The following is a 13,256-nucleotide window of genomic DNA, read 5'->3' on the forward strand; positions in this document are numbered from 1 at the left end:
ACAGCCCTTTCATTCTCCATCCATGCCTTCACAGTACATTTCCAGCTCCCATAATGGAATGGAATTCCATTCTTCTTTGTAACTGGTGAACTTCAATTCTTCATGAAAAGACGATCAAAGTAAAACCCATTAATCATTGAAGTTCTTACACTGCTCGTCTCCACCCGATTGGAACAACTCCCGAATCCCAGACGAGAAAGGGTATAAGGGAGTGGGCTGTTGGCCTGCTTCGCCCAAACGGCGGTAACCTCAAAACTCGGTGGTGGAGATCAGGGTGATCTCCGACTGCAGGTCCTGCTGGATCCGCCTGGCGCCGGCGAAGCCGCCGGAGGAGGCCGGCTCCATGCCTAGTCATGCCGGGTTCTTCCGGGCGTCCGACGGGGCGCACACCGACACCGGCTCTCTGGGGGTCTGCTGGCCGCGGCCCAGGCTGCGTGGGTCGGCGCCGGGGCGGCAGGGCAGGCAGAAGTCCCGGAAGCAGCGCTTGAAGTTCTCGTCCAGGAAGGCGTAGAGCACGGGGTTGAGGCTGCTGTTGGTGTAGCCCAGGGCGATGCACAGGTGCCACACGGCCACCACGAAGGGGTTGCGGCTGTCCACCTCCACCAGGGTCTTCACGATGATGAAGATGTGGATGGGCGTCCAGCACACGATGAAGGCCGCCACGATCACCAGCACCATGCGGGTGATGCGCCGCATGGTGCGGTCCTTCTCCTTGGAGCCGGAGAGCAGACGCACGCTACGCAGCCGCAGGATCATCAGGCCGTAGCAGCCGGTGATCACCATGACGGGCCCCACGAAGGCGAAGATGAACACGCAGATCTTGGTGACCGTGTCCCAGTACCAGTCGGGGTCGGGGAACTTCAGCATGCACAGGGTTTTACCTGGGAGGAGAGGTGGGGGCAATCAGGGCGAGAGCAAGGGAGGTGTGTGCGTGTGTGTGTGTGTGTGTGTCAGACTGTGTGTGTGTGTGTGTGTGTTAGTGTCTGTGAGTGCGTGTGTGTGTGAGTGTTTCAGAGGGTCTTTTTGTGTGTTTGGGTGTCAGACTTTGTGTGTGTGTGTGTTCATGTGTGTGTGTGTGTGTGTGTTTGTGTGTGTGTGTGTGTGTTTGTGCGTTTGTGTCAGAGTGTGTGAGTGTGTGTGTCTATGTGCACAAGCAACACTAGCAAAACATGTCACAACACAAGCAAAGCACAAAAATCGGGAGATGACATTGTTAAGATGTCTATGCGCGACAAGGGAAGATCAAATCCCATTTATCATGCAGGCCATCATCTAACATAGCAGCCCGGGCATTGTGAAATGTTAACAATCCCCGAGACGACGACAATGAGACAGACATCAGGAAAAGTGTTTGTCAAATCAAAGTCAGCTTCACTGTCAATTCCAACCGATGTACAAATAGAATGATAAAAAATGTGTTGGTCTCTGACCCACTGTGCATTAAGGATAAAATGATCAAATGAGGTCAAATGAAATAAAATTCATAAGCAATATTTACAATAAATCATTCTTACCACTGTCCGTCACCTTGGTGACCGCCATGACCATGATGGGCACGCCGATGGCCGACGACAGCACCCAGATCAGCACGTTGATCAGCTTGGCCTTGGCCGGCGTGCGGAAGCCCAGCGCCCGCACGGGGTGGCACACGGCGATGTAGCGGTCCACGCTCATCATGGTCAGCGTGAAGATGGAGGTGAACATGTTGTAGTAGTCGATGGCGATCACCACCTTGCAGAGCACCTCGCCGAAGGGCCACGTGTTCATCAGGTACTTGGCGCTCTGGAAGGGCAGCGTGCTGGTGGCCAGGGCGTCCGCCAGCGCCAGGTTGAAGATGTAGATGTTGGTGGCCGTCTTCAGCTTGGTGTACCTGGTGGGAGGGGGAGGGGGGTGGAGGGGGAGAAGTTCGGGGTTGGGGTGGGAATGGGAGGGGGTTGGGGGGAGGTGGAGGTGGGAGGGAATGGGGGAGGGTGCAGTAGTTATAAGTACTAATGGTGCATTGAATTCCCTTTCATTGAACGTGCAGACTGGATTCGTCATTGATTTGAACTGGTGTCACACAGTTTACAAGGGATATAGACAAGCATGTGCATCGTGAAGACTTGTATAGAAAGCATCTTAATCCACAGCAATATTTCACTACGGCCGGCTCCCTTGAACAGAAAGGTACTTGCATGTGTGTGTGTATGTGTGTGTGTGTGTGTGTGTGTGTGTGTGTGTGTGTGTGGGTGTGGGGGTGTGTGTGTGTGTGTGTGTGTGAGTGTGCGTTCAAGAGAATTCTGTTTCCCCTTCCATTCAACCGTAACGATTATTTCAGCACAATAATTTCCCACGGATGTGATAGAACCATGGGAGAGGTTGTTAGCCTACATATTGATCTACCAGCAGGTCATATTTCACCACAGCATAACGCACGCGGGGGTATCGTAAGAGCCTGCGTTCTCACTCTCTTGTCCAACGGCAGGGTGGAAGCCTTAACGACCCAGGCACAGCTCAAGCATCCACAAAGGTACTATGATCCTGGGACACACACACACACACACACACACAGACACACACACACACACACACACACACACACACACACTTGCATGGCTACAGTACCTCTGCCTCTAAGCAGATGTTTGGTTGCAACACATGTGACATTTGGATTGCATTTGGATTAGGCTGCTGGTTCCCCGCAGAGCCCTGCCAGGGGAACTGAAAGGGTTTCAGTTTCTTTTGAAGAGTGTATTGTTGAAGGTTGTTCCTGAAAGACCACACACACACCAACAATATTGGGAACAAGTGTTAGCAAAAGGCATACAAACCCTGCTTTATTGCTTCAATTGGCCTCAGGCAGCAGTATGTCACCAAACAATGATTGTTCACCTTCTTAAAAAATACAATACAGCCCAATAAGCACAGCTTCCAGGGGGGCTGCTCTCGTACGCTATTATAATATAACACATCAGGCGGAAAGTCATTGTCTCGTGTTTGTTGTGGGTGCAAACTTAGACCTGTCATTAGGGCTAGGCAATTAATCGAACGATCACAAAACTAATATAATCGAGTTTAAAAAAGAAACAGCTGCATACATATCTGTACATTATCTTAGATATGAAAAATTTATTTTGGACCATTTTGTGTATATTTTTAAGGCAAAATTTCAAAGTTCTCAGATAGCATTGTTTTTTGGGAGAGACATGTTGAATAAATACACCATGTTTTCAAACTCAAAAATAATCGTTTGAATAATCGTGATTTTAATATTGACCAAAATAATCGTATAGATTATTGCTAGATTATTTTTCCATAATCTAGCAGCCCTACCTGTCATTGTATGTCAGAAACCAGTCAGTATATGCCACGGTGTGATACAGTGTGACCTACTCACTTCACAGCTGTACGTAAGAGAGGGAAGATTACTTTTTAAAATTGCTCATTTTGAAATCCTGCAGAGAAATAACTGGTCTCCCTCATTGTTGGAAGAAATACCCCACCACCATCCATCAGCCCTCATTTTGTTTAAAACCCATTGAATCTGAGAGATCTTACATAATGCATTTAACAGATAAAGGGACCATTCTGACCTAGTTATCCAGCAATCTAATTATTTTCTCTGCCACAATCACAAATATAATTGTCATATCCTTACTAACGCATTCATGTTCACAGCTACAATGGGCTTTTTCAAAGTCATTTTGGGCCAATTGAACATTTAGAATCCAGCAATTGTTAATATCATTCATGAAGCACTGTTCATCCTATAAGCGATAAGCTATAGCTATAGCTATATACGCACAAACACAAACCATATGCTCATATATAGATATTGAATACCCAACACATTAATATTTATAAAAACACAATATGAAAACTGCTCCTGCTCCATCAGTTAGAGTCTTCTCATCTCAGCAACTCCCCCACCCACCACCTCCAACACCACGACCATTACCACCACCACCCCCAACACCACATGGGGTGCCACAACACAGAATGAACCCCAGCAGGAGTTTTGAAGAAAAGATCAGAAAATAGAAAAGATAAAAAAAACTCTTGGGGACGCTATGACAGGGGAGGTGTTCACAAACGACTTCCATCAGACGAAAGAAAAATGGCTCAATAGTGCAGGATCACTAGGGTTTGCACCCCTACATTTGAGGCGTGGGTGCATTTCCCAGTGAGTTTGTTTCATTCCCTTGGCAGATTCATACCCATAATTGAGCTGCATTTCGAAGGAAAGCGGACCACTTTTCATGTCCCTTTCAGGGTACGAAGATCTGTCACGCAGACAGCGAAGACTCAAGGTGTTTAAGTCCTCTTAATGGAGCAACTGAAGTGCTGGGGATGAACAAGAAGGCTTTGAATGAAATGCATACTATGCATAGTAGCGGAGGATTGTGGAAGACAACAGGGAGTATAGCGTCTTAGTTTAGACTTTTTTTATCATGTGACAGGAGTCAAACCAGGACAGCATTTGGGACCGAGAGGCGAGTGTATTTTGGAGACAGGGCTGAGCAGGCAGTAGGGCTGAACGATTTGGGAAAATAATCTTTTTGAAATTATTTAGACCAATATTGCGATTGCGATTTAGTATGTGATTTCCATAAGTTCCTTATGTTCTGTATTAATCCCTAAACACAAGCAATAAGTCATTCTAAAGTCTGACCAACACAACATTGGAAGCAGTCAATAAAAACTGCTCTTCCCTTTAGGACAGGCTGTGTTGAGATTAATTGACGCTATATTATAACATCTTTATTTAACTATTGAATTGTAAAAGAAAAACAAATACAGACCTTAATGATCTCCAGTCAGTAACAGTAACAAATCACTTTTATGTTTTTTTAAGATTGCAAATCATGCCCCATTACATCGTCATGTCGGTTTGCATTCGATTAATCGTTCAGTCCTTGCAGTCCTTGTTTTGCTTTCGGGCGCCTCCAGCGCCGGCCTGGTTCCCCAGATGGGGTGCATGATGCGGGCCCAGAGGGCGGCCCCCTCAGCAGATGTGGCAGGGGAGCGCCACTCCAACCTAAACACCGTGTTCCTTTCATCATGGAAAGCACAGACTGGGTTTATGCAAATAAACCCAGTCTGGGTTTATTTGCATAAAGCACCGCCTGATCTGATGGGGGAGGCGGTGGTAGTGGTTGAGGTACGTACGGGTGGAGGGTAGCGGAGGAGGAGGTGATTTGAAGCACGCTTCACCACACCTCAGCCCATTAGCCAGCCTTGGGGGCTGTGCGGCATGGTTGCTGGCCCAGTGTCGTGGAGGCCGTAAGAGGGGCGTGTGTCCCTTCGTTTTCTCCCCCATTTGCTTGATGGCTAGCGATGAGCATGGGCACAGGGCTCAGATGTGGACGTCCTAAACCCCCCTCATCCCCTTTTAGCCCATCAGAAACCTCCTTAAAGAAACTCAGTCATCATGTTGAGGGTTCCCCTGCCTCACGTGCTTCTGCCAAATAGATGAGTACCTTCTCCTTTCCCCCATCCCCCCCAAACAAACCTGGTGTCTAGGTTTCAGCGATGAGAGGCAGGTGGACACAGCAGAAATGCAGTGGGTCCGCTGTTGTGACCACTTTACTAAACCAGCCCTGTAGTCAGCCTTCACTGACCATGGCACTTCGATCTCGCGATAAGTACTGGTCAATGGAACGCCGCTGCACGGCACGCCTTGTTGATCACCGTCTCAGTGACCAACCTCAGCCTGACCTCCATCAAGTGTGGCTGTACGGGCAGGATTTACATTCAAAAGCACACGCAAACATTTTTGCTATTCCCTATTTCTGCGTCAAAATATCGATATATCAACGAGGAGAATGCCACTCTTTCATTAGAAATAAACTACATATCATGAATAAACGACACATTTACTCGTCCGTGAACAAGATTTCTGAGTCACGTTAGATCAATTTTCACCTGCAATGGTGGAGAAGACAACAACTCCCCTGTTCCCACACTTCTCATGACGTCATCAAACTGCGACTTTTGTTATTGTTTTGATGGAGAGTTTTGAATATGTCACTGCAAAACAAATCCAAAATAAACAGCTCGAGTGGCTTTCGCACAGCCAATAACATTTGTTCACACATACAATGTGTTATTAGTGCCTGCCTGTTGACTGTTAACCCCCGTTCCCCTTTGGCCTTTGCGGTTGTTTCGGAGGAGAAAATGAATTGCGACAGACATGCCTCTCTCGCTCAACTTCCCTTCCTCCGTAGGCTAAGATATTCTTTGGGGCGGGCGTGTGTTATAATTAATCACATGGCTGATGAGTCCTCTCTCACCCAGAAATACAAAATTTGCAGAGGGTCGACCCCACGTGAACTGATTCCCCGCCATTGTGCATTGTCTGCCTTGCTCATCTGACAGTGTTCTGCTAGCCCTGTCCACCTTGGTGCTCTTCTCCCCTTGTTCCTTCGCTCTCTCTCTCTCAATCTCTCTCCTCCCCGCATCCCATCTCTCTTTCTCCTTCCTTCGCTCCATCCCTCTCTCTCTCTTTCTCTCGCTCCTTCCCTCGTCCCATCCTTCTCTCTCTCTATCTCTCTCTCCTCCTCTTGTCACATCCCTCTCTCTCTATCTCTCTCTCCTCCTCTTGTCCCATCCCTCTCTCTCTCTCTCTCTCTCCACCTGTTCTCCCATCCCTCTCTTTCTCTCTCTCTCTCTCTCTCTCTCTCTCTCCCTCTCCCTACCTCATTCTCTCTATCTCTCTCCTCCTCTTGTCCCATCCCTCTATCTCTCTCTCTCTCCTCCTCTTGTCCCATCCCTCTATCTCTCTCTCTCCTCCTCTTGTCCCATCCCTCTCTCTCTCCACCTGTTCTCCCATCCATCGCTATCTCTCTCTCTCATCCCATCCCTCTCTCTCCCTTTCTCTCCTCCTCTTGTCCACACCCTCTTTCTTTCACTCTCTCGCTCTCTCTCTCTTAGCTCTCTCTCTCTCTTTCTTAGCTCTCTCTCTCTTTCTCTCTCTCTCTCTCTCTCTCTCTCTCTCTCTGTCTCTTGTAAATGTGCGTCTACACGTTCCAATTCATCCATACAGAGAGCGAGGGGGGCCTCATCACGCCTGCTTTCGGCGTCTCAACGGGTTATCAGCTATGCGTTTTAAACCGTGTATTTCATCACAGTGGCTTCGGCAACAGCTCAGGACGGAGCGAGCTAGGAACCAGAGCCCCCTCTCTAATTACTAAACCCCCCCCTCCCCCCTACCCTACCTCACAAACCCCAAAGGCATCCTTAATTAGTTGACCATGTACGCTGTGGCTTATTTAAGGGGTGAGGGATAGACCATATGATATTAGAGGGTGATTAATATAAGGCTGGTCATAGGCAGGCTAATGGGACGTCAAAAAGGAACCCCCCCTCTATTAATGTCCTGATGGCCCCTCCAGCCCTGAAAATAAGTGCTTATTCCAGAGTTGTTTATTATTCAGCATCCCGCTGTGAGCAAAGATATAGGAAGCTTGTTGAAGGCGGCTTATGTCAGGACTGTATGTGTGTGTGTATGTGTGTGTGTGATTATATGCTTTACTATAATTGGATAATGTATGTGTGTGTGTGTGTGTGTGTGCGTGTGTGTATGTTTGTGTGTTAATATATACGTACCATATGGATAATAGGTGTATGTTTGTTTGTGTAGGTGTCTATATGCTATAACATGTGGATAATTTGTGTGTGTGGGCGTGTGTGTATATTAATATTCTGTACACTATAAGGATAATGTGTTTGTGTGTGTGTATGTGTTTATATTCTGTACACTATATGGATGTGTGTGTGTGTGTGTGTGTGTGTGTGTGTGTGTGTGTGTGTGTGTGTTTATATACTGTACACTGTATGGATAGTATGTGTGTGTGTGTGTGTGTGTGTGTGTGTGTGTGTGTGTGTGTGTGTGTGTGTGTGTGTGTGTGTGTGTGTGTGTGTGATTGGCTTTGGCCTTTAGGCGAACATCCATATGGAGGACCACATGCCAAACTAGTTTATGTACAACACAAACATTGAGTTTGCAGTGCCGTTAATATGATACATCGGCCAGCCAGGGCCAAGGTGTGGCTGTGGAACGAGATCCAGCAGCGCGGAGCAGTTTGACTCATTTTACATTACATACTCTTCACTTTTCAACGAATACAGTTATCCTATTTGGATACTGGAATCTCTCTAAGGAGCAACATCAATCCTAAACTGAGGCAAGATAATCTGTCTTGAGAATTTCATTTAGGATAAATCGTACACACATATACACACACACTCTCTGGAACAAGCACACGCACACACACACACACACACACACACACACACACACACACAAATACACACACACAAACACATAGACACACTTGAATAGATACACATACACACTCGCACACACTGGAATAACACACACACACACACACAGACATACACACAAAAAAAACACACACACACACATACACACAAAAAAACACAAACACACACACAGACACACACTTACATAGACACACACATATAGGTTTTCCATCGTCGTCACGAGTATTTGTCCCTCATACATGTTATTTATGGTATGTGTAGCTTTATATGCCAAATTGGCCACATAATTGGCTATCTAGTTCATTTTATTCCAGCACATTAATCAAGTCATATTTCGACTCTGGCTCGTCTGAAATAAAATAAAATGTTGTCAGATGCAGATTGTGGAGAATATGACGACTATCTTTACGCACGACTTATTACGCGCGTGGACAATCCATGTGCCCAAAGGCGCACACTCACACATACACCCAAATCACACATACACCCAAATCACAAGACACTCATACAAATACCCAAATCATACGACACTCAAAAAACACCCAAATCACACGACACTCACACAAACACACAAATCACACGACAGTCACCACACAAATACCAAAATCACACGACACTCACACAAACACCCAAATCACACGACACTCACAATGATACCCAAATCACACCATACTAACACAAACACCCAAATCACACGACAATCCCAAATCACATGCTACTTTTGATAACCCAACTGTTACGCGCAAAACGCATGCAGCGCGCTCGAGTCGCTCCATTTCCACAACTTCTTTCTTTCTTCTTTTTTTTTATCCATTTGTTCACATTATCTTAATGAATCGACCCAAACCAGCGTTTGTCGGTGGAAGTGAACAAGTCTTACCTGACCACCCCGTACATCACCAGGATGTTGCCCAGTAGTCCCACCACACAAATAACGGAGTAGAGCGCCGTGATGGATATGGCTATGATGATGCCGCTGGCGCTTCTCACCGGGGTCGGTCGCACGGTCTCGTTACCACCGTAACCCATGACTGACATCTCGTCGGTGACATTGTACGGAACCACGGAGTAGAGGTCCGCAAGATCAGCGCGAGGCACCGTGAACGTCTCCATACTGCGCGCGAGGCTTATTCTCCCCGGCTGCTCTCAGCTTAAATTGCGCGCGCGAGGTCGGTGCTGAGAAATTGCGCTCGAGGGACAATTAGCGTAGTTCTGGAGATTTCGGATCTAAAGGTGGAGCTCGGTTGTGGGGGCGTTGACCGTAGTTCCTCCCCGCTGAATAACGTGTAACGATAAAAACGTAAAAAAAGGGAGTCTGTACAGCTGGAAAAGCGCACTTTATGGAAGTCAAACTAAAGGAGCGCTGGTTCCGGATAACCTTGCACCTGTTCCCTAATCTTGGTAGCGATGTAGCTGGATGTTCACTTGTTCACAGCGACTATCCCAGACTTACACCTCCCAGCCCTCTGTTCGCGCTCTTATAACCGCGCGTCTACGTCAAGGTTGCGTCGTTCGTGAGAGGAAAAAAACAAAAAAAAACGCTCTCCTATCAAAGGGTTCAGACGAGCCTCCGAGGGCGTCATAAAAACAAGACTAAAGATCTATGCCTATGGGTCTATAGGTAGTGAGGGGGTAGGAGAAGGTGAAAATATCTTAGAATAACGGACACGCAACTTAAGGTGTTTTAGATGTATCCCTAACACTGTAGGCTAATATATTGGTAGGCTCCAAGCCATAAAGTGTAATTTAGACAATTATGCGTGCCAGGCCATCTGACGCACGCACGCACACAAACTCGTACCTGTTCGTATATGTTTGTTCATCTACGAATCTAAATGACTATTATGTAATAATGTGCAATTTTCAACGTTTTTATTTAGTTGCGTTAATTAAACAACATTGGTGTCAGGAAAAACGTGAATAACAATGATAGAAGACATATCACTCCCACAACAATATAGTCATAGACCTACATGTTAACTACACATAATGTCAGTTTGCGCCATACCTTTCGGTCTGCGTCAACCACTACCTAGTTGACCACTACGGGACAGACAGGGGGGGATGGGAATTGCATTGGGGGTCTTGCGGCTGGACAAAGCCTTGTCGATCGCCGGCACGTTCAACCCCACTCATCAACCATCATCCAGTAGGTCTGCTCCATCCTCGGGGAAATGAATGTCAACCGGTTTCACAACCCGTGCGTGTTGGCATTTCACTGAGCACAATGGGTCGTTATAGGCTGTCGGAGGCTCTGATTATTCTACCTATAGCCCACCCCTCTGTTTCAACCAGAGCCAGCGTATTTACCTGATTAAGGCTGTCCAAACGGCCCTATTGGGTTTATTGACCATGGTTAACGCTAACACATAGACCTGTACAGGCAAACTATAAACTCATTAAGGAAACCAACAACATGCGTCGTCGTTTAGTTTGGAAAATCGACTTAGAAGTTCAGATGCTAAAGCATAGTCTTTGTAGCGGGCCAAGCATCAAGGTACTTAATGTGGAGTATCTATGGAAACAGGGCTGGATGGGATGAGATGAAATGCATGAAGCCTACATTGCAACGATGCAGTCGAAGGCCAGCCACTAAGTAGGCCAGGCCTAACAAGTCGAGTCAGATGTTCCTGAAACCACAGATGCTTTGGCATCGGTGGCCTAATGTCAGCCTTTCATTACAGGTGGCTATAGCCTCGTCAGCTTATAATTAACCGTTTTGAGCGGTTACGGTCGTTAGGAAGGCTGCGAGGCTCATCCACACTAGACTTTGCTTGATGAAAGCATTCCCCTAACAGAACCGTCCCCTTCAGAGAGCAGAGGGAGCAGAACGCTCTTCAGCTAGGAGCGTTGCTCTGAACGCACTGCAGTGGGGAGCGATGAAGTGTGATTCTTATGGTTCTGGTACGGTGGTTTAGGGGCCAGGTGTGGCTGGAAGAGTGGTAAGGATTCCACACCTTGTTTTGTTCAGAGATACAAGGTAAACAGTGTTGGTACGGCCGGAATGGTAATAAAGCCATGACTATAGTGTGCGATTCATCTCAGAACTGCACAACTTTATATGGTGTTGTCATGACCCCTCTATGTGTAGAAGCGGAAACCAGTCAGAACTGGTGTAAGCGATACAAATGTGCGTTCGAATGAGGTTAAAATGTCTTTAAAGCTTTAATATCGTGTGGTTTAATGTGGTAATAGAACAATGAATCAACAATGAATTAAAAAGATGAAAATAATGTTTATAAAGAGAAAACCTGTCTCTCTCAGAAACAGCACAAGGCTGACTGCTTTAGAGGATCTCTGGTAAACAACTTAGGAATAAGAAAATATGACAGAAACCGTCGTTATCACACAGCTGAGGAGGCTGTTTGACGAGTCTATTCAAACGGTCTACATTTTGCACGGTTTCATCAGTACTCCAACTTCATATTTCAGCCTCCGAGGACAGGAATCTTTCAAATCATTGATTTGAATGATTTGTAGATTGATTTGGTTGATTGGATGATTGAATGGTTTCTAGTGATTGTTATTTTTGACAGGCATGTATCGGCACCTATGTTTGTAACAGCTGTCAAAAGCAATCTCCGTCAGGACCCATTAGCCTGCTAATCATTGGTGCATTATTCATGGTGATGGCTTCTAGATTACTTCCTGATTTAGATTGAAGTGCATTGCATTGACAATTGGTCTTCAGACATATCTGCCGAGCCTGAAGCAATTTGTTTTGGCCAACTAAATGCAACAACATCGGAGTTGTCAAGCACTTACATCAACATGATAATGTGTCTGGAAGGCACTTTTCATACATTTCAAGTGATAAAAGGGAGGCCGGGTGAGATTGAATACAATGCGGTGTTACTCATTCATCTCGGGTGCATTAGTTTGCTTGTGGACAGCATGTGGATGAGGACGCAATCTGGATGCCCAAGATGTTGTTACATCTTTTTTTACGTAATATCTGTTTATGGATTCATATTTTGCCTATTGTACAATTTCCTTCAATTTGTCTTATCTTTTGTGTATCTAGAAGCTCTCAGGATGTGAACCCTATAGGGCCGAAGCCCCCGCTATTCTGTTGGTCCTGCTCTGGGCCCTAACCCCCCTATATCCGGGCTTCACCTCCACCCTGTGGTAAGGACTCACATTTCCGTGCTCTCATGCCAGCCCTTCCCCACCTAACGCTCCTCTGTGTCCCATTAAAACGCTGTTTGTTGGCGGCGACAGCCAAGCTTTTTATTAACTTTTACCCCCAGTGGAGGAAGCCATGGAACCACACACACACATGCACACACATATGCACACACATACACATAAACATACACGCACAAACATACACATACATAAACACACACACACACACACACACACACACACAAACACACACATACATAAACACACACATTCACATACATACAAACATACACAAACACAAACACACACATACTTATGCAGAAACACATAAACACACACATACACAAACACACACACACATACATAAACCCACATACACAAACCCACAAGCACACCTACACATACACACACACACACACACAAACAAATACCCATACACACACATACACTTGCACATAAACACACACACACACACACACACACACACCCTGGAGATCCCACCATATGTTTTGCTTAACTTCTTAATTATGGATTCATCTTGTTTTTTTACAGGGGGGGGGGGGACAGAACAACAATAAACAAAAAGAGCTGCATCAGAGAACCACTGAAACGAAGAATTGCCCCTTCCACACACTGCCTCATTTAACTGGGGGGCCTCGTCAGCACCCTGGGACGAATCCACACCGAGAACAGCCTCCCTCTGCCTCTAGCTCGCCCTGCAAGGCTTCTGTTTGCACTGGGTAGAGACAGAGGAGAGCCGCAGCCCGTTATAGCAGTCATATTAGGAGTCATCTTAATCCACAGCGACAGCCGGCTTGCCCTCAACCTGCTCTCATTGGCCGATGGATGTGGTTTGGCCAGGG

At 46.4% G+C, this 13,256-nt stretch overlaps 1 protein-coding gene across 1 annotated transcript; it reads right to left on the reverse strand.

Annotated features, from left to right (window-relative positions):
* Nucleotides 1-351: 351 nt before the first annotated feature.
* oprd1a (opioid receptor, delta 1a) lies at nt 352-9,378 on the reverse strand (the record flags this gene model as incomplete). The annotated part of the gene is made up of 3 exons (XM_079750134.1): nt 352-881; nt 1,515-1,870; nt 9,146-9,378. The coding sequence occupies 3 exons, from the start codon at nt 9,376-9,378 to the stop codon at nt 352-354; spliced, it is 1,119 nt and encodes a 372-aa protein (XP_079606260.1).
* Nucleotides 9,379-13,256: the final 3,878 nt, after the last annotated feature.

This window comes from Pollachius pollachius (genome assembly GCF_949987615.1).
Source record: "Pollachius pollachius genome assembly, chromosome: 13".
NCBI classification, from domain to species: Eukaryota; Metazoa; Chordata; class Actinopteri; order Gadiformes; family Gadidae; genus Pollachius; species Pollachius pollachius.